The 21493-nt window shown below is 34.4% G+C and overlaps 2 protein-coding genes across 4 annotated transcripts; one reads left to right on the top strand and one right to left on the bottom strand.

Moving 5' to 3' along the window:
- The first annotated feature begins 1584 nt into the window (after window positions 1-1584).
- LOC132036051 (uncharacterized) lies at window positions 1585-4804 on the top strand. The gene is made up of 5 exons (XM_059426282.1): window positions 1585-2210; window positions 2496-2755; window positions 3323-3416; window positions 3540-3651; window positions 4374-4804. The coding sequence occupies exons 1-5, from the start codon at window positions 2075-2077 to the stop codon at window positions 4564-4566; spliced, it is 795 nt and encodes a 264-aa protein (XP_059282265.1). The 5' UTR covers window positions 1585-2074; the 3' UTR covers window positions 4567-4804.
- A 9540-nt stretch (window positions 4805-14344) lies between these two features.
- Window positions 14345-21190, bottom strand: LOC132036032 (CDPK-related protein kinase-like). 3 transcript variants are annotated; one of them, XM_059426263.1, is made up of 11 exons: window positions 20524-21187; window positions 17195-17325; window positions 16933-16974; window positions 16691-16799; window positions 16514-16592; window positions 16055-16351; window positions 15859-15971; window positions 15613-15720; window positions 15461-15523; window positions 15211-15378; window positions 14345-14934 (listed from the first exon to the last, which is right to left on the bottom strand). In XM_059426263.1, the coding sequence occupies exons 1-11, from the start codon at window positions 20989-20991 to the stop codon at window positions 14794-14796; spliced, it is 1719 nt and encodes a 572-aa protein (XP_059282246.1). In that variant the 5' UTR covers window positions 20992-21187; the 3' UTR covers window positions 14345-14793. The 3 variants fall into 3 exon arrangements, with proteins under 3 accessions (XP_059282246.1, XP_059282252.1, XP_059282239.1); XM_059426269.1 differs by lacking the exon at window positions 15211-15378 and having other exon boundaries at window positions 20524-21189; XM_059426256.1 differs by having other exon boundaries at window positions 14792-15378; window positions 20524-21190.
- Window positions 21191-21493: the final 303 nt, after the last annotated feature.

The raw sequence follows: 21493 nt of genomic DNA, 5'->3' as shown, positions 1-21493 counted from the left end.
ATCCAAACTCGTATTAGCCAGTGCCCAGTTAGGTTGATGTAGCTTTTCGACAAGCTTATACACCCACTTAGGGTTTAATAACTCGTTACTCACTTACATAAGTCTAGGGGTGTACATGGACCGGGTTGGTTCGGATTTTTTAAACACCAAACCAAACTAATTGTGTCGGGTTTTTAAATTTATACACCAAACCAAACCAATAAAATTCGGGTTTTTCAACCTCGTATTTTCTCGGGATATTCGGGTTTTTTTTTTGGAATAGTCTTGATACAAAACATATAATTTTTACTTCAAATATTTCTTTAGTCTTAGTAAGATAGAACTATATAATTAAGGTGTTTCATAAGAAAATAACACAAAATGTGAGAAGAGCGATGACATTGTATTAAAATATTCAACAAATTAAAAGATAAAAAAATCGGTTAAAATAAATATTGCTAATTAATAAGCCATAAAGAAAATGACCATAATCTAAAAATACTAAGTCATGCTAAAATAAGTACGGCTAATAAGTATTAATTACATGACAAGAAAAAAAAAAAACTTAAGTTATGTATTTTCACTCTCTAAACCAATTATGCAAAATTAAAGAATAGATATCCAACATTATTGTCATTCCTAGTGGCAAATTGAATTTCTTTTGTTAGTATTAGTCTTGAGTTGGTTTTTGTTTGGACTTTATATGAGTTACTAACATCCACAGGATATAAAACTTATTCACATTCAAAATTCTAAGTTCAAGCTTGAATAATATGATATTAGATAAAAAAAACTACGAAAAAATTTAAGAAATATTTATAAATTACATTACAAATAAATATTTTTATGTATAAAATATTTTTAAAATTGAATACATGTAATGTCGGGTTGGTTTGGTTCGGTTTGACTTTTTTTAGCTAAAACCAAACCAAACCAATTATGATCCGGTTTTTTTTTTTCAACACCAAACCAAGTCAAACCAAATCACTAGTCGGGTTTTTTTTTCGGTTTGACTCAGTTTATCGGTTTGGTGCGGTTTGTTATTACTTTGTACACCCCTACTTACAGTGTATTAGGTTCGAATATGGATAACTTTAAGATGTGAAGAACTCAATTTGTCATAAAATATTATCAACTTCGAAACTGATCTATGGTTTGGCATATAGTTAAATCGCGACCATTTAGAATTGAGGCCTAATCGACATTCGACTGTACATATGAAACTGAGTTCCTTAAAGCATTTGCATTTACATGGAGCGTGTATACATTAACCAAAAAGAGTACGAAATGCAGAATATAGTTCACTTTGACTTTCGAAGCGAAAGTAAATAAGAACTTAGTTTTTTTATATACATCTATATACTATATATTACATCTAGTTTATTTGACCCTATTTTCTTTTGGTCTATTTTGAAAAAAATGATCTCTCCCTAAATACGAAAATAATATAACTTAATTTTTTCCTTTAAACTTAAAATTGATGTTTTTATTTGAACACAATTTTTTTAAATTTTTTTTTCCTAAATTCCGCATCCATCAATATAGGTTCACATAAATTGATCGGGAGGGATTAGAAAAGTAAATACTTCACTGCAAAAAGTTACGATGATGTTATGAAATCCCATAACAAGTTAGGAGTTTTTCTCCAGTTGATACTGTTGTACTATTGACTTTTAGCATGGGGGCCATGGGCAGTTATTAATGCGATTCATGCTTGTCAGTAGCGCAATCATTAGCTAGTAAGCACTGTGCAGTATTTTTGTCCATGTTTTTTTATATAGTACACGTACGAGCTTGCCAAAGAGGTAAAGCTTGTTGTACGCCACATAAATATCTATCGGATTATCGCTTGCATTTGTAGAAACTTGCAAATTAATCCTACACTTGTTGTTACTGTAGGAGGCAGCAAAGTTCAGAATCATATCCCCCAGGTAACTCTTGAGTTCTATCTACACGATCAAGAAGAGAAGAAGAAAGAAACTGGATTAATTAAGAAGCATTTGATTTTGTGGTGAATTTATCTATGTCCATAGACACCGACATTTGGGACATCCGATAAAATTGAAACGAGAGATATTGAGGGCTAAATTAGAAGATGCGGAACATGGCGAGTTCAGCCTCATCAAGAGGCATTGCTGCCATTGTTGGTGTGGGGCCGAAACTCGGCCGTTCTATCGCTCGTAAGTTCGCCCATGAAGGCTATACTGTTGCTATCCTCGCCCGTGACTTAGGTTAGTACTCTTCCCTATCAACCTCTCTTTCTTACATCTCTGGATCTAGAGTCCTTTCTATGAGTTCAACTGATTTCTTGTTTTGGGCTCGAATAATATATATACATGTGAAAAAAAAAAATGGAAAAAAAAAGGGTAAACATTATACATAGAATAAAACACTCTCATTCTGAAGATACTGAAATGTATCGTAGATTTGCTTCTATCACTTGGTATAGCTAACTAGAAAGCTCGCATTTGGCGATAAAGCAATATGGTGATATATAGTGCAATTTACTGGAACAGGTAGATTATCAAGATTTGCTGATGAGATAGCTCGAGAAGAGAAAGCGCAGGTGTTTGCGATCAGGATAGATTGTTCAGATTCTCGAAGCATAAGAGAGGCATTTGAGGGAGTTCTATCACTTGGGTTTGTGGAAGTTTTGGTTTACAATGCATACCAGCCAACATCTTGGCACCCTACTAACTTCACTGACATTAAAGTTGAACACTTTGAGAAATCTCTTGCTGTCTCCTCCGTCGGCGCCTTTCACTGCGCTCAACAGGTCTCAAATTTTTTTATAGTACACATATTGCTAATTATGTTCATGGATTAACCTATGTATGCGAATCAGAGGCGAATTCGAGATTTTAATTCTATGGATTCAGGATTTGGGTTCTAATTACTAACTCCATCACCTTGTTTGAGTTCTAGATTTCAATATTTTCAGCAATTTTAGTAGGTTTTGCACAAATAAATCGATGTCTAGGCTATAAGTTATGGTTTAAATAAACTCGCATCATACTACTAGATCCCCCTTTGATGCCAACTATAAAAATTTCTAGGTACTTAGTGCAGTTTAATTTGTTGTAGCACGAAACATGATTTATTTTTCGAGTCACTGTGAACACATTACCTGTAAATATTTTAAGTGATCTGATAATATAAAAATTATTTTTCCACTATCAATATTTAGACGTTGAACTCAATATTCATTGCTATTGATTTGGTAATTGGATCAATCGAGTTAATTTTTGGTGCATTGCCCAATCTAATATACTTGAAATTTTTGAGTTGACTCCTGGTCAGTTCAATAATGATCCTTGGGCCATTTTGGAATTAAAAATCTCAGGTACTTCCAGGTATGGTGGAAAGAGGAAGAGGGACAATTCTTTTCACTGGTTGTTCAGCTTCTCTTAGTGGCATTGCCGGTTATTCTGATATATGTACGTGATAATTTTCTTGGTTTGATGATTTGATTTTGTTTAACTGTTCTCATTTTGTTGCACTTGAAATCTACAACTCAATTTGATTGATGATACAAAAGTGAGGCAAAAAAAATATGTCAGGCTGTGGAAAGTTTGCAATGAGAGCCTTATCTCAATGTCTAGCAAAGGAGTTTCAACCTCTTGGAGTACACGTGGCGCATGTCGTCATCCATGGTATCGTAGGCACACCCAGGTTAGTCTGTTTGCTTTACGACTTTTTTAATATATGCCCACTTGGATTGTTTAATTTCCTCTAGAATTTCTCAAACTGCCTCTCCAGGATTCGACATTCCTCCTACCACAAGATGCAGGAATCTTATGGCTGTATTTACCTATGGAACAATGACAACTCATTCCTGGCAAAGTTAGGATATCTTCTTGGAATCTATTTTGCCTTTTGGATTGCATTGTGCCATCTGGCTATAGTACTATTAAAAACTTGCAGTCTTCCTGAGACAGTAACGTAAATTTTGAAGGAGTTCATAAATTAGACGATTCTTGAGATCACTAGATAGCTAGCTTTATGAGGGAAAGTTAACTTTGTTTTTGTCTTGATTGCCCAAGCTAATACTGAGATTTCAGACTTAACTTCCAGAAAGTGCTTGTTTGTTCCTCCCAAGCGAATGAATAAGCTCCATGCATGCTAATATTAGCCTAATAAAGTACAAATTGTACATTACATATTGGTAATATGGAGGTAAACGACCTGAAATTAAATATTGTTGGTATGATTTAATTATACGGACAATATAAAGATTTGTACCACTAAACATGTAATTATATATTACTTGTAATTACTACTAGTACTAGATATTAATTTTCTTTTCAGGTAACCAAATAACTTGTACTTACCTTAACGTCACCTGACAATATTAAAACTTAAATCTTGACTATAGTATAAATTGAAATATGCAGAATGGCATCATCAAGTTCACAACAGAGGTTGTTGGTTGGGGAACAACAGCACCAACAAACCAGCGGTGGCGCCGGGGAGGGGTGGATGGACCCAGATGGGCTGGCCCAGACCTACTGGCATTTGCACATTCAAGATCGATCCGCATGGACCCAAGAGATTGATCTTCATCCCTCCAATCAAAGATACATGTAGTTCAAAGGAACAACTTGTATTTCTGGCTTGTAAAGGTGTGATATATCCTTCTTTTTTTACTTTATTATAGTTTTTGTCAACTACAAATTGGCATGATACGTAAGGTAAACTGCATCATTACCATTGTTGTGCTTATAAATCACAAAAAGGACTGTTGTGAATGTGAAATGTAAACATAGACATTTTGGTTATTAAAGTGTGAGTGATTAATTGTGGCAATATATATTGCGACATTCAATTTGGTTTGGCAATGTAATAAAAGTTGGATTTAACTTGTATACACTAATAATGTAATTTTCTTTTACAATCGGTGTAATTTCACCAATTATACATTATCATGTTATTGTTTGACTTACTTTATTGGGAAAAAGATACGGTGAAACCACCTGCCCAAAAGAAAAGCCCAAAAAGGCCCCATTTTGGGCTTAATACCCGAGCTGGCCGTTTGGCTCATACCATTCCCGGGTGCTAGCCGCCCAGCCCACACTACAAAAAGAATTCAGACTTTTTGTGGTGACTAAAGTCGTTACTAAAAGGTTCGCTAACAAAAGAACAGGACTTTAGGGATTGAACCTTCAAAAAATATCACAAAACATGTATAATATGTGTATAATTAGTAAGTATACGTTAATTGAACCTTCAAGAAATATCTCAAAACGTGTATAATTAGTAAGTATGCATTTATTAAACAGAAATTAAACGTTGATTATACATTTATTATACACAAATTATACAACAATGATATATTTTCTATACATATACTTTAGGGATTCATATTCTATATGATAATCATACAATTTCTGTACGCATGATACATTTTTTCTAAACATATACAGTGGTGATACATCTCCTATACAACAATGATACAGTTTCTATATGTGTGATACATTTTTCTATACATATACAGTAGTGATACATCTTCTATACAACAATGATACGGTTTCTATACGTTTAATACATTTTCTATACATATACAGTAGTGATACATCTTCTATACAACAATGATACAGTTTCTATACGTATAATACGTTTTCTATACATATAAAGTAGTGATACATATACAGAAATGATACAGTTTATATACATATCTTTGGGATTATTTGAAACATGGCTAGAAAATGGAATTATTTTGAAAAGGCTAAAAATGACTTTTAAAATTCTTGGGCCACCGGGTGTCAACAATTTCACCCGGTTGGCCATTTGTGTCCTTATCCCTTATTTATTCAAATAATTTGTTCGTTATATAAAAAATAAATATGTGAGAATCTAAAGGAATGTCATCGACATCTCAATGTGTATTACGCTATGAATAAAAGGAAAGGAGATCTCCTTTATGCACGCATTTCTTATGTATAAAACAAGAGAAGTCACACTATTCCCACTAAAGGCTAATCCAAACACCTCTATGTGTATTAGCTCGCGTTATACATGCTTAAGTATACACGTACGTATGTAAGTTAAAACCTTTTAGAAAAACATATATCACCTTCATCCCAATTTATGCGACACTATTTGACTAGTCACAGAAATTAAGAAAGAAAGGATTGGTCCAAAACAAGCTTTAGGTAAATGTGTGACTGTAAATCATCTCATAAAGTTAAATTGTTTCTAAATATAAAAATGTGACATTCTTTTTTGGATAAATTAAAAAAGAAAGTGTGCCATATGAATTAAGACAAAGGAAGTAAATAAGTTTGTTTGTTTGTTTGTTTGTTTGTTTTTTTTTTTTTTTTTTTTTTTTTAACGAATCCAATTAGAGAAAAGGCATATGGTGGGGGGGACAGGTGTTGCACGGTAATAAGGGGGATTCGTGTCCTATTGAAGAACACACAAAAGCACTTTTTCGTACATTACTCTGTCATTTGCAATTTAATTCCTTCAATCATTACTTAACGGCTAACGCAAACGTATTGTCTTAAAGGCCAAAAAACAGGGCAGAAGCCGGCCCCAGTAAAATGACATAACGATATGTTTATGAAATGTGACTTACGATATTGGACCAAAGGAAAAGAATTAGCCGTCATTTTGTGGTCCGCCAATAATATTGTTTTTGTCGCCTAACGCAATCTAAATGATTAGATTCAGATCTCTCTTATCCGCAAGTAGAGTTGTTTACGGAAAATCGAAAACCAAACCAAATAAAAAATTGAACCAATAAGACGAAAAAAACCGACATTTTTTAATTTGATTTGATTTGATTGTGATTTTTCATTTTATAAATCGATAAAATTTGATTTGATTTTGATTTTAAGTAAAAAATTGTGAAAAATTAAAGTTAATTTTTTGGAAGAATAAATATCATAGATATTTAGAAGAGTTTCTAGAAAGTTATGTTGTAATATCTTTGATATAGATACTTAGGAAATGTCTAGAAATTCTAGATACTTAGATATTTGTAGTTGAGGGTAGAATTATCTAGATCCTTTTGTATCTAGAATAATATCATGATAGTCTAGAATAGTGGTAGGAGATAAGAGTAAGCTAGATTTTTTAACATGGATGTATACGAATAATATCTAGAACCATCACTAGACAAGTATAAATAGGAGTGAAACTTGAACATTTGTAATTAAAGTTAACTTAACTGTGATCCTTCAAAGCAATTCAAGTAAACACTTCCTTTCCAAAACTTACCTTTAGTTGAATCTTTCGATCTTGTTGTAGTCTTCCCGATTTAAGTTTTCTTGCTATATTTCTCTACATGGTATCGAGCCATAGCCGTAGTTGGCTTGAATTTTATTTCAAGATCGGGTTAGTGGTAGATTCAGTGGTTTCTCTAAATGGATTTAGCGGCGTGTTAATGGACCGGGGATGGAGTTGTTGAATCGGTCAATTACAAGGTATGGAAGACATGTATGGAGTCATACCTTGTGGGATGTTGTTAATGGTAGTTACACAAGTTCTCCTATGACGGACTTTAAAAAAGAATAAGCATACAAGAAGTGGAAGCAAATTAATGAGAAGGCGGAGTTCATCCTGAAGAGGTCCATCTCTCACAACTTGTTTGATCATATTATAAGGTGCAAATCAGCTCATGAAATTTGGAGGATCCTTGATCGTTTGCTCAATAAGAAGGATGAAACGCGGCTACAGATCTTGGAAAATGAATTGGCTAACACCATTCAAGGTAATCTTTCTATTGCCGAATATTTTTTGAAGATTAAGAACTTATGTTCAGAGATCTCATTATTAAATCCGGATGAGGCTATCTCTGAAGCATGAATGAGAAGAATTATCATTCGTGGTTTGAAGTTAGAATATATTCCTTTTGTTACATCAATTCAATGATGGGCTCAACAACCATCCTTGGAGGAGTTTGAGAATTTGTTGTCATCACAGGAGCTACTAGTCAAACAGATGGCTAGTGTATGTTCTAAAGAAGGGGAAGGAAATATTCTTGCATCTAACAAGAGGAATTTTAAAGGAAGATAAAAGCGAAGTGGCTCAAGAGAGATGACACATTCTCAATTCCATGAGGGTCAAGCTCCCCAAGACAGAAGGAAGAGTCTTCTAATAATGGTAAGAAGACTATTAAATGTTATCGATGTGGTGAAGTAGGACACATAAAAAGATTTTGCCGAGCCAAGGAAAGAAACATGGCTCAAACTGAGAGAGCTCCTCAAGAAGAAGACTAGGGAAGGTGCTTCGTAGCTGAGACTCGAGTAGTAGACGCCTTGGCTTCTCTCAATTTCGAAAGAGGCTGGATCGTGGATTCAGGATGTGGGCACCATCTCACTGAAGATGAATCTAAAATTTTCAACTTCCAAGAAAACAATGGTTGTGATGTCATTGTGACAGCGATAATACGGTCCATCACGTGGAGAAGGAAGGTACTGGTGTCATCAACAAGAAGCAAGAAAATTCTGAAGACGTTCAGACTGGTGATGTGGTAGCTGCTACTGAGGAAATCAACGAAGCAGATCCTGAAACTAGTAATAAAAGTCTAGACGTGAAGGATGTTGAAGTAGAACATGAGCCGGCAGTGTCTGAAACTATACATGTCAATGGTGACATTTTCAGACAAAGCATTAAGGGAGATATAGTGAAAGTTGAAGTCTCTGGTCAATCATCTGACATATCAAGATCAATTACTGGTTCAGAGGAAATACTAGAAGCAAATGGAGAAGCAAAAGATCAACTAAATGAAGAGACTGACCTTGAAGGCTCAATTTTAGATGGAGATACAAATGGTATGATTTTTGGAGGCTCAGAAGCTGCCAAACAATTTATTGAGGAGCTGGAAAGGGAATCTAGTGGTGGATCCTATGCTGGTATTGAGGCTTCGAAGGAAATTCATGGTCAGATCGTCACCGACTCAAAGCTTCCGGATAACACAATTGTTAAGGAGCTAAGAGAAAGGAGGAGTCTGGAAACTCAAGAATGTAAAGTTCAGCATGAAGATGAGTCATGTGGTTCGCAAAGGCCAAAAAGAAATAGTGGCAAGTCTGCCCGCTACAAAGCTGAAAATTTTATCAAGACATATTCACGTTTCTTTGGAGGCCCAATTATTAGCGGAAAACCATCATCATTTGAAGAAGGAAGAAGTGTCGAGAAAGTATTATTGAGATCTTCACCAAGGCATGTCCAAAAGCTTCGTCTGAGTTCTTCCACGACAAGTTCAGGATAGCTTCCAAAAAAATTACTTTAAGGGGGTGTGTGAAAAATTAAAGTAATTTTTTGGAAGAATAAATATCATAGATAGTTAGAAGAGTTTCTAGAAAGTTATGTTGTAATATCTTTGATATAGATACTTAGGAAGTGTCTAGAAATTCTAGATACTTAGATATTTGTAGTTGAGGGTAGAATTATCTAGATCCTTTTGTATCTAGAATAATATCATGATAGTCTAGAATAGTGGTAGGAGATAAGAGTAACTAGATTTTTCTTACGGATGTATCTAGAATAATATCTAGAACCATTACTAGACAAGTATAAATAAGAGTGACCTTGAACATTTGTAATTAAGCCAAGTTAACCCAACACAGTCCACTTCAAAGCAATTCAAGTAAACACTTCATTTCCAAAGCTTCCTCTTCTTTAGTTGAATCTTTCGATCTTAGTTAACGATCTTGGGCTAGCAGAAGGTCTTCCCGATTTAAGTTTTCTTCTGATATATTTCTCTACAAAAATAACCAAAATAACCAAACCAAACCGATAATATATATATATATATATATATATATATATATATATATATATATATATAGAAAAAGTTTGAAATTTTACGATATTAATCTTTTGCACTCTTGATTCATAATATATGTTTTTGCCTTTATAGTAATCCAATTTTTGTATTTACTTTCTATTTTGATTTGTTATTTTGATAATTCTAAAAATCCATTTCTTGTTCAAAGTAACTTGTTTTGAGTCCTTTAATTATTCATCAAGATATCTTGGTATATCACAACTAGATCTTTAATTTATTGCCCAAAAACAAATTCATTGTAAGAACTTTTTTTTTTATATTCCTTGAAATTGGATAAATTCTTAGATGATGCATACAAATTTTTGGACAAAGTACATATATAACTTGATTAGGTTTATATTTCTTTCTTTTCTCAAATAGGAGTAATTGATTTGGTAGTGTTGTGCTAGAAAATAGTCAATTTAATATGTGCTTGGATATATATTGTCGGACATATATTGTCATAAAAACCGACAAAAAACCAAAAAACCCGACAAAAACCTAAGCAATGAAAAACCAACTTAATTGATTTGATTTGATTTGAACATTTGAAAAACCGAATAAGTTGATTTGGTCATTTTTTAAATGATAACCGACTCAAACCGAACCATGAACACCCCTACCCGCAAGTTTATTTATTAGAATGCTTTAATTGGTTAGCGTACTATATATCTGGAATAATTTATTGATTTCTTGATATTTTTCCTTATTGATTAATATTAATTATATCCGCAATAATGCATTAGTACGTGAGATTTTATTCTGAATGTACTAAACTTTTGTAATATCATGTCATTATTCATTAATAAAGTTAGTTATTGCTTCGACACGAGAGGCTCCACTATAGGATCTTATCATTTTTCTCGACTCCACCTAGATTCTTGGACATCCCAGAAATAGTGTACATTATTTTTTGTTCTAGTACAGAGAGAATATGACACTATGATTTACACCACGGTGTCTGGGAATAATGACATGCTCTCTAAATTAACTTGTTGGACGTCCTAAATTGATTAATAACAATTTGATTTTTTTTTTTTTTTGGTTGAATGGTGAAGGAACCACAACAATAGAGAGATCTGGCGAAGAAAGAAAGTAATTGATGTTTTTCTGTTATGATTCGTCGATTATTCAATTGCCACAAACCTCACTGTAATGCTGATGTAGTTGGTTATAGACATTAAAATGAGGTGGAAAGTGAAACCTTACATGAATAAACCAAGGATTGTTATAAAGTGAGAGCAAACAATAAATGTAAAGACATACAAGAGAGGAGAGATTTCTTATTCCTCTAAGTGTGTTCAAGTGTCTGATTCTCAATACCTTTTATAGGAATACATTGAGGAACATCAAATGGTGTCGTGAATATAAAATTAACAATTGAAATTATGGGGAAGATTGTGGGGAAGGTTATGGAGGTGTGGGTGATCATGGAGGTGTGAGAGTTAATTACCAAACTAATGGTGGAAATTACACCTAAAAATTATGGACATCCAAAATAATAATTTAATTTACAACAAGGATAATATTTTGAATTTTTTCTCCTTGAATACAAAGAATTACTCCTTGTAATTAAGAAGACAAGGAAGACTTCTAGCCCGTGACTTTAACAGGGCTGAAGCCCACAAAAGGTCAAACTAGAGTGAAGGTTCAGTGCTTTTTTTTGGTTTGGGGGGGGGGGGGGGGGGGGGGAAGGACACAAATGGCCTGGGTCATAAATAAAGGGAAAAAAACGTAAGTAGACAATGACATAATAATATTTATATTCTCTTAGCAGGTAAATTAAATGAACTTTACATGGCAGGTAAAGTGTTTTATAGTAAACCAAATTGCTATATATAAGGAAACCATTTCTGCATGAGTAAAGTCAATCCCTATCTTTTTGTTCAGGCATATACTTGTAACTACTTTTTTACCATTTCATACTTCCTTCATATTTTGAATAAAAATTTCCCAGCATTTTTCTTTTTACCTTTTCTACTTCTTCCTATTCTAGTCTCCTTTCATTGTTCATATATCCATGAAAAATAAAATCACAACTTTGATTGAACATGATGGGAATGAGATATTGAACATAAGTTACAATAGTTTCAGTGTTCATGGCTTGTTTTTGGATACGACTTGCGATTTTTATTATATGTAGTATAATAAAAATATTATACACAGAATATTATTAGTAGTATATTTTGTTACACCTATTATAATAAATTAGATATAACTCGTATAATTTGATTATACACAATATATAAAATTTTATATACTCATATAATTTTATTATACACCGTATAATAAATTATATTCGTATATTGTAGGTATTATTTTGTATGTGTGGATGCTCAGTGTAATTCCATGTAAAGTACTAAGAAAGAGTCGGAACAACAAAAAATCAGTAAAAATGGGACTTGAGATTCAGGAGTGTGAAATTTCTTAAGTAATTACGGTGTATTAGTTTATTGAACAAGAGAGAGAATTAAAAATAATTGGGTGTACTTTAGTTAAAGAACAAAGAGAAATGAAAAAATAAAGGATAAAGATAAGAATAAGAGAATAAATGTGAATCCCTTATTAGTGGGATGAAATTTAGACATGAATCCCTAGTGGGGTTAATTGCCGTATTTAATTATGCCAAAAAATTGATAAAGCTGCTATTTTTGATGAACATTAAAAGTTGTGATAATTATGAGCCCGTTTGGATTGGCTTATAGGCTAAAAATGTTTGCGAATTTATAAAAAAAAAATAAGTTGGGGTAGTCCAACTTATTTTTTTGGCTTATAAGCTCTTTTCAAAATTATAAATTTGCTTTCAAATTTTTTATAAGCTTTTTTAGATAAACTAAGTCAAATGGGTCCAATTATTTTTTTGAGCTTATTTTAAGCACAAAATGACTTTAAGTAAGCTTACCAAACACTCAAAAAAGTCAAAAAAAATTTATAAGCCAACTTATAAGCCAATCCAAACGGGCTCTATGTTCATAAGTCTAATACCTTGACTAATGATGTAATTTTCTCAAATAATCCCACACGTTGGCCCATCTATTCCCAAACCCAAAAATTAGCCCGTAAACTATTTCCATCCTCTAGCCAAAATTTGTAGCAAGTCTTTTGTGGCGACTTTTATTTAAAAAGTCGCCACTAAAAGTTCAGGCACTTTAAAAAACCAGACATTTTGTGGCGACTTAAGGGCTACTAAAGAAAAATCAGGCTTTTTAGTGGCAATTAAAAAAGTCGCCACTAAAGGTTAAACATCCAACATATGTATATAAAAATGTATCATTCTTGTATATACTTACTAAATATACACATATTATACATATTTTGGGATATTTCTTACTAAATATACACATATTATACATGTTTTGGGATATTTAACCTTTAGTGGCGACTTTTTTAATTGCCACTAAAAAGTTTGATTTTTCTATAGCAGCCCTTTAGCGGAGACGTTTTTGTGGCGACAAAAAGTCTTTTTTTTTAAGCGCTTGGGTTGTTGGGCCGGCTGGCCATTTTTTGGCATTAATTTGGGCCGACCGGACTCCTGGTGTGATGAAGCCCAAACATTGGTTAAATGTGGGATTAGTTTGGCTGAGTGAACACACAGTGTCCTTTTCCATTTTTTTTACGCGGATTGTCCTTCATTTGGGGTGGTCTTTAATTTTTTCCCTTCAAATTGGTGGTCTTTAAGTTTTTCCCTTCGCCTAATACCCCGAGGTTGCGGTTTCGAACCCCAGCTCAGTAAAAATAAAAAATAAAAATAAAAAAATTCGCAAGGCAGAAGTTGCAAAATTCTGCCTTACAAGCAGAAAGCTCATGGACAGAATTTGCAAATTTCTGTCTTAAAGACAGAATTCTGCCCATGCAAATTCTGCCTTAAGGCTCAAATTTCTTCCTCGAAGGGAAAAAGTTAAAGACCACCATTTTGAGGGACAAAAATTAAAGACCAACCCCAGCGCAGGACAATACTGCAAATTGCCCGGTTCAGTGATTATATGATCCATTACCCATTGAGGACTGGCATACAATGGTGCTGTGACAATGGGATTAAAAAGCTTGAAGTGGAGAGTTACTCTTTATTGCAGCTCCATGGAATCTAAGGGACTGTGTGATGGAGCTTGAAGTGCTTTTTGTTTTCTTTTGTCAACATTCATTCATAACTCGTACATTTTTATTGTGCCACTGGATTGTTGTTTGTTACCCAGTTCTATGAGGTCCACTTATCTAAGAAAGAAGTTTATGTGATGATATTACTGTCTATCACTTGCATTCGCATTAATCTGCCTGAGGCGGAATCCAGTAGTTGAGGACATACGTAAATGAAATCGTGGATGAAGTTTATGTTTAAACGCCGGAAAGACATCTCATATCTAATGTTTTTGAGTTAAATCTCAATGTTCACTGTGAGATAGATTGGAACATATCAGAATGCTATTCAGCAAAGATACTAAACTTCAGAGGATCTATGGTGCGAAACAAACTAACCTTTGGAAGTAATGTATTCAAAAACTTCATAGCTTTCCCAGCATCAACAGAACAAAGGAGGAAACAAGTACTAGCAGGTACAACCTACGATCATCACTCCAGTTTGGTTGAGGTTTGCGAAGCAAGAAAGTAAGGGAATTTTTTCAGCTATAAACGGTATGTTTACAAACATGATGATACAATCATACAAATGCATTTGTAGGGGTTAGGGCAGTCTAATAGGTTAGAACAATCTTGTATAAGTGTCCAGTAACCAGCTGAGAGACTCACCTGCAACCAACCAGAAACTAAGTATTGATTTACATGAAAAAAAACTACTCTATATGCCATGGCGTCAATGCTAGATAAAACCATCCTCTTCTAGGAATTCATCCCTCATGAACCGCATACTGGTCCTGAAAGTAACTGCATTACAGAACACTGCAGGTATATGAAGCTCCAGAGGGGCCGAAGTTGATCTTAACCAACTCATGTGCTACTCATGTAATTGCCAAAAATGCATCAGCAATGAAATGAGGCATGAGTGCACTGAAGGACTCATTGAACTTTCCTGAACCGAGCAGCTGGAATCATTGGATTTTCGTTATTGAGCGGCTTGACACACCATGCAACAACTTTGCAAAACCAAGAAAACTAAGCTTTCCATCAGTGTGTCTGATCCAGTCATGAAGAACAGCGTGAACAGGAACAGATGGACCAAGACCAAGTTCCTGAACCAGCAATTCAAAAGTACCAGTTAGGTTCTCTTCCTAATTACTTGCATGCTTCCAGTCCTCCCCCAATGAAAAGGAAGAAATGAAAAAAGAAAGAAAAAAGAAGGAAAAGGAGTAATGCTCCCGTCATTCCAAAGAAAGGCAGAGAAGGATAATGTTCCGATCCGTCCCAAAAGTAGAAGTAAAAAAAAGAGATTCTTTTATAGGAGATAAGGACAGAGAGATAAAACTAAAATTATTAGAAAATAAATAAGCATGAAAATTCAAAATTACTGAAGCTAATTCTTCTATCATAATTGCTCTGTTGCCATCTTTCTCAAAAATTTCATATGCACAGCGCGCATGTTGTTCCCATTGGTCAAGAGCCTCAAGCTGATATACACTTAATGCAGCAGCACAGAATTCCTCAAAATCCATCCTTCTGTATTGCAGTGCATTAAGCTGCCATGACAAGGGAAAAGAAAATTTAGCATCACAAGTTCAATTAGGTAACATTTCTAAATGTGATGGACAGAGAGCATACTGAAGCAACAAAATCATGAATGCGTGCCTCCTTCATGGCATCTGTTGCATTTTTCATCAGGGCCTGGAGAGATCATACGATCCTAAAGGTCAGGAACCTTTGCAAAATCGTAGAAATGATTAGTCACCTATTGAATTTTTCAGAAGACAAACCGCTTTAATGTTATCCAAGTTTATGGTGCCAGTTTTGTTTGGTTCCAGCAGTGCAAACTGCTGCTTCAAATGGACCAGCTCATCTACAGTCAAAGTCTTTGACAAAGCCTGCAAAAATTCCAATGATGGAAAATTAGAGCCACACGAAAGTCAAATGTAAAAGTAAATAAAAAATAGAAAGCAAACACCAGAGCTACTCAATAATAATAGAGAACAAAAGAGCTTTCTATTGCATCATACACCCACCCGTAGAGCAGCTTTCCGAAGAGCAGATGAATGCATGTAAGTCTTCATGAGTTTGAATATCAGTATATCCAAAGGCACTTCTATGTCATGACTGTTCTTTATCCAAGGATGACCTGAGACAGCAAGTCTTCCAGCAGTTTCAGAAAAATAAAGTACAGAATTGCCCTTCTCTAAGTTGTTGACACAAGAAACTCACCCAAGGCCTGTGCTGCTGTCATTCTTTTACGTGGATCCTTATTCAAGAGACGTTTCACAAAGTCTTTTGCTTCAGAAGACAATGTTGGCCAAGGCTGTTCGTCAAAACCTGGATCAGCTTTGAGAACGGCCCTAAATATCCCAGACTCTGTTCGAGCCCAAAAGGGACGGCTGCCACACAGCAAGATATATGCAATAACACCTATACTCCACACATCAGCCTCTGTACTATAAGATCTGTGTAGAACTTCTGGCGCTACATAATATGCACTTCCAACAATATCATTTAGCCTTTCATCTGCAAAAGAATATGTTTGCACGTTAATCGCAAGTTTGTGGAGCTACTCACAGCCAGTTCCTTTTCTTTTTCTTCTCCTTTATTTATGTTCTTTTTCTTCAAGGAGGGGTTCCCAGAGGCACAAAGTATTAGCATTAATATCGGGAGTGCAAGTCGACGAACCTGGCTTCACAAAATCGGACAACCCAAAGTCTATGGCTTTAAGTTGTGCATTTTCGTCCTTGGACATGAACAAGAAATTCTGGTCCATTAAAAAGTCCAGTTAGAGCTGAAAGAGTTATACAAAGGCTGAAAACAAAGCAGATAGCAAATCTTCTTAAACAAGTTATACTTTTGCACCTCTGGTTTAAGATCCCGGTGCACCACACCTTGGAGATGGCAAAATGCAACGACTTTCAATATTTGTATCAACACAGCTTTTGCATCATTTTCTGTGTATTTTCCACCTCTGCAGCACAGAAGGATGCTACTTATTAATACTATTGACATGCTCTTGATCTCATCAAAAAGATTGCTAACAGTCAAAACTGATGAGGTCGAAAAATAAAAGAATTTTTTATTCATATCAACACCAGGACTACCTTGAAAGTATCCTATCTAAAAGCTCGCCCCCTTCACATAACCTGAAATTCAACGAGATTGATCAGCTCTAGAGAACAAGAAAATTAGCAAGTCAAACAGCACACTAAAAATGTGATAATCAAACCCATATTTTACTGAAACATTAAAGAAAGAAACTGTCTAGTGATGCCACTTGACCCAGATTGATAATGCATGCAAAGTATACTTCTATATGCCATCAACAGATACAAATGCAATAGCAGTTGAGTGACTAAAGCTTACTCCATCACTATGTAGACATTTTCGTGATCTTCGTATGCATCATAAAATTTTACTAGATTGTCATGTCCCGTTAAAGCTCTTAATATCTTCACCTCTCTTCTCACGTCCTCAATGGCTATCGCCGTAGTCATCTGGAAAGAGAAGTAAAGATCAGTATCAGATAATTCAGAAAAATACTGAGAAGAAATACAACCCAAAGATGCCCCGACTTTAGTCAACGCTTAAGTAAAATGCCAGAAATACGAGAATGCAGCTTAATCAACACCAATTTTCTTTCTTCTATTTTTTTGAGATAAGTACTGGCCAACAGCAGTTATTTTCCACCAAACTGGTGAGAGAAACATGCATGCAAAATATTCTGATAAATGCATCTTTCAAAAATAAAAGACTAATGATTCCAACTACAGGAGCATAAAAAAGGTCCACCTTACATAATGCCAGCTGACCCTGATGATATAGATAGAGCAATCATAAGCATTTTTTAAAATAACCATAGTGTGTTTTTGCCTCTGCTGGGATTTGAACTTATCATGAGCATTATTAAAGAAGCTTTTTGCCTCTCTCATAATAGAAATTCATAATGCACTTGTTAAGCAATATGAACCTGTAAACTCTATGATATGAATGTTGTTGAAGGGAGGGGAAAAAGGGATTGGTCGGAGCTGGTTGCTTTACTACCTTGTGATGACCTCTTCCACAACTTTGGTGCAACTGGAAGGCAAATATAACAGATTAGCTCCTTCTCTCCATTTACTTTTCGAAGTTCAGAAACTTAAGGGGATTTGATTTACTTCTGCCTACTTTCTACCCCTCCTCTTTTACTCCACTCAGCTGCCCAAACTTGTCCAATTCCCCCAAACACAGGGTAAAATATTTATTTGTTCACAGTTAATGCTACTCTTTTCTTAACACATATAAACTTGGTGGATAATGGGTCTGCCCCTCTACCTTCACTTACATGCCAGGCTTTTGTTTGAGGCAGGGTTCGAATCCCTGACGTACGTCTAACTCACACATCACATGTTGCGCTTTTACCACCAGACCAAAGCTCCCCCCACCCCCCGGGGGAGGGGGATCACAGTTAATGCTACTTTTAGTGCATCAAATGGAGAATTGAACAAATAACATTTCATTAGTCTCAAAACTCTAGTGGTCTGCAAACGATAAATGTGCTTCCTACGAAAATTCATAGGATCTTTAAGATTAATTAGAAACACCAAAAATCATGCCAATATATTACAAGCTGCATGTGGCTTCCTCCTTTCCTCGCTTTATCAGCTCCGAACTTACATAATCAGCCAACCCGAGACAAACAGTACATGAAGGATCCATTTGATAAGGTTTACAAGTTATCCCTAATTCACAGTTACTGGATTCAGCATTCTTCCAAACTCAAAAAGATTTAAACTTTACATCAGGAAGAATAGAAATAAGAGACAAAAATAATACTCCCTCTATTTTTTCTATTTTGGACCATTCCAAAATATTAGACACCATTTAATTATTCAAACTTTTGCTTTACTGGGATGTTTTTCCTATTAACCTAACATTTTAGACATTTTCAATTACTTCCTCCGTAGCAATTTAAGTGTCTTAATTTGACTGTACACAAAGTTTAAGAAATAAAAAGATATTTTTGAATCTTGTGATCTTGAATAAAAGATGTGTGTAATATATTAAAATGTCGTTTGAACCTTGTGGTTTTAAACTTGTCACGTAGATGTTTGAATTGTAAACTTAATAAATATAGAAAGGGGCACCCTTTTTATGACAGACCAAAAAGAAAAGTAAGACACTTAAATTGTGACGTAGGGAGTAATAATTAAACTTCATATCGAGGGAGTATTAACAAAGGTGGATCAAAGACTACTCCCTACTAAGCAGATCTAACCACTATAAACCAAGAAGCAGTAAGCAAAGCTAATTCAATTAACCACAAACTCAAAGATCAAACAAATCACCCAACTTCATACAAAATGAAAACTATACTCAATTTGATTGTCTGGTTTTGACTTGGTACGGAGTTTAAAAAAGTAAAGTATACTTTTGAATTTTGTGATCTTAAACTAAAAATATATAAAATGTACCAAAATAACCATCATGTGGTCAGAGGCGAATCCACCCTTTAGGGTGGGGGTGGCATGGCACCCTCTTGATTAATAAATTTTTTATATATTTATGTTGTAATTTGCTTAAATTAGGTTAAATATTTGATCCTGCCACCCCCAATCGTAAATTAGACAAAGGTGTCACGGCTGGCTGACACAAGTTTGAATCTATCTTGAATATTTTTCGACTCCTATTTTTTTTGCGCTTTTTACTTCCTTTGTACCAGTAATTCCCTTTTCGGCCCTCTCAATTTTCTATTTATCTTTTTATTATTTATATTGCCTTTCCTCTTTTCTATTATTTTATCTGTGAGCTCTAGCAAGAACACAGATAGAAATTTCAAAATCCCTTAAATTAAGCATTTCTCTTAATCTCAAATATGTGAGTATTTAAATCGAAAAATTTGGGTCTCAATGGAAATTTTGGATTGGATCAAAATTCAATTTTTTTTTTTTATAATTTCTTTTGTTTATTACTCCCTCCGTCCATGTTTACTTGTCTAGATTTGACTTGGGACACTCTTAATAAGTAATAAATAACATGAGAAATGAATTGGAGTACTTAATAATAAAATGAGAAATGAATTAGAGTACGTATAATTTCAATTTAAATCACTTTTACTACTTAAATTGTGATGGAAATTTCGTAATCACTGCTTAGAAAAAACATGAAATTTATGATTTATTTTTGAGAACTTGTAGTTTATCTAATTCTACATTTACTTATGGGGTGTATTTACCTATTGAAGAGTTTTTCTATTATTTTTCTTATTTTGATTGGTTTAATTCTCTTATTGAAGATGTTATTTTACTTGTGCAAATTCATTTTTTTTAATATACATAAGAGATGCAAGTCCCTGGTGAAAATATTGATTTTACTTCTATTGTTAATGGGTGTTAATGAGTGTGATTCCTTGTTTAAGATGCTAATTATGTTCGTTTCTTGATTTTTGAGATGTAATTTTTATATTTGCAAATAAAAAAAAGCCTATTAATTTGACCCGAATAAATTAAAAAGAGATGGACCCGACCCAAATATATGTTTCTAACAAGATGTACATTGAAGAAAATAGTGACACCCGCCGCCTTCAAATTCTAGATCCGCCTCTGCATGTGGTCTTAAACATGTCACGTAAAAAATTATAATTATAAGTTGTAAGAAAAGGAAAGGACATTCTTTTTTAAACGGACTAAATAGTAAAGTATACAAAAACTCCAAACCTTTGCTTTTGGTATGACTTTAACAGCAAGTTCCTGTCCCTTAAGTTGAGCACCTTTCTTGAAGTAAGCTTTACAAGTATACCCAAAATGCCCTCTCCCAATTTCCTCACCAACTTCATACTTATTTCCAAAATTCTTCAAAAACCCAAAACTCTTATCAAGTCCCTCATATTCATTGCCCTCAAGAATTACATTTGGTTTCACTGAACCTTGTCGTCGTGCCAGCAGAGCACGTATGTGTTTGGCCGGAGATGGCGGTTGAAAGAATCTCCGGGGAGTAGGATTCCCCGGAGATGACTTTTTAGAGAATAAAGAATGTGCTGGACTTGGACTGTAGAATGGGAAAAACGGAGACTTTTTACCGGCTTCAGTTTCGGGTTTAGCTTCAACTGGAATAGCATTTTCATTGGGAGCGTAAAGATCATTGGGGTGTTCTTGGGAGGGTTGTTTTGATGTGCAACCACCCATTGATCCCCCAAAAACAGCAATATACTTTAGCAGGAAATACTAGGAATAGCTCAAAGCTGAAAATGGCATTTGTTTTCTTGGTTTTGGTGTATGGAGTTGGAGGAGAAGGAGAGACGTTGGCTTTTCAGCTGGAAATTAAAATAAGGCTGAACTGAATATATTTGCTTTTATAAAAGATGACAAAACTGAAAACCAAAAAGACGGGCCATGTTATGTGATGTGATGTGTAAGTGTATTTATACCGGCTGGTTGGATAATCCAGTTATCTAACCATTAATTAACTATTTCTTCTATTTCTATTTCAATTTATGTGGCATCAGAAGTAATGGGACTTGAGATTTTAATTTAAAACAGTTTGTTTTTATTAACTTTTTAATGTTTGGATTTATTCTTTTTATTCTATATTATTATTAAAAAGACAAGAACAGAATGACAGAAATGAGAATCGAGTTCCCTTTTGCGATTTAAATGTTGGCCAAGGAAGTTAGGTGAGGGTGTTCAT

This window comes from Lycium ferocissimum, chromosome 2 (genome assembly GCF_029784015.1).
Source record: "Lycium ferocissimum isolate CSIRO_LF1 chromosome 2, AGI_CSIRO_Lferr_CH_V1, whole genome shotgun sequence".
In the NCBI taxonomy this organism is placed as follows: domain Eukaryota; kingdom Viridiplantae; phylum Streptophyta; class Magnoliopsida; order Solanales; family Solanaceae; genus Lycium; species Lycium ferocissimum.
The sequence above is the reverse complement of the archived record's forward strand: the minus strand, read 5'-3'. Positions and strand labels throughout refer to the sequence as shown.

Excerpts from the sequence above, each read along its gene's own strand:
- LOC132036032 (XM_059426256.1), bottom strand. The coding sequence starts at position 20,991 with ATGGGTGGTTGCACATCAAAACAACCCTCCCAAGAACACCCCAATGAT. Across the intron at positions 15,972-16,054 it reads GACAGCAGCACAGGCCTTGG|GTCATCCTTGGATAAAGAAC; the intron begins GTGAGTTTCTTG and ends TTGCTGTCTCAG. Across the intron at positions 15,379-15,460 it reads TTCATGATTTTGTTGCTTCA|CTTAATGCACTGCAATACAG; the intron begins GTATGCTCTCTG and ends TTGTCATGGCAG.
- LOC132036051 (XM_059426282.1), top strand. The coding sequence starts at position 2,075 with ATGCGGAACATGGCGAGTTCAGCCTCATCAAGAGGCATTGCTGCCATT. Across the intron at positions 2,211-2,495 it reads TATCCTCGCCCGTGACTTAG|GTAGATTATCAAGATTTGCT; the intron begins GTTAGTACTCTT and ends TTACTGGAACAG. Across the intron at positions 3,417-3,539 it reads TGCCGGTTATTCTGATATAT|GCTGTGGAAAGTTTGCAATG; the intron begins GTACGTGATAAT and ends AAAATATGTCAG.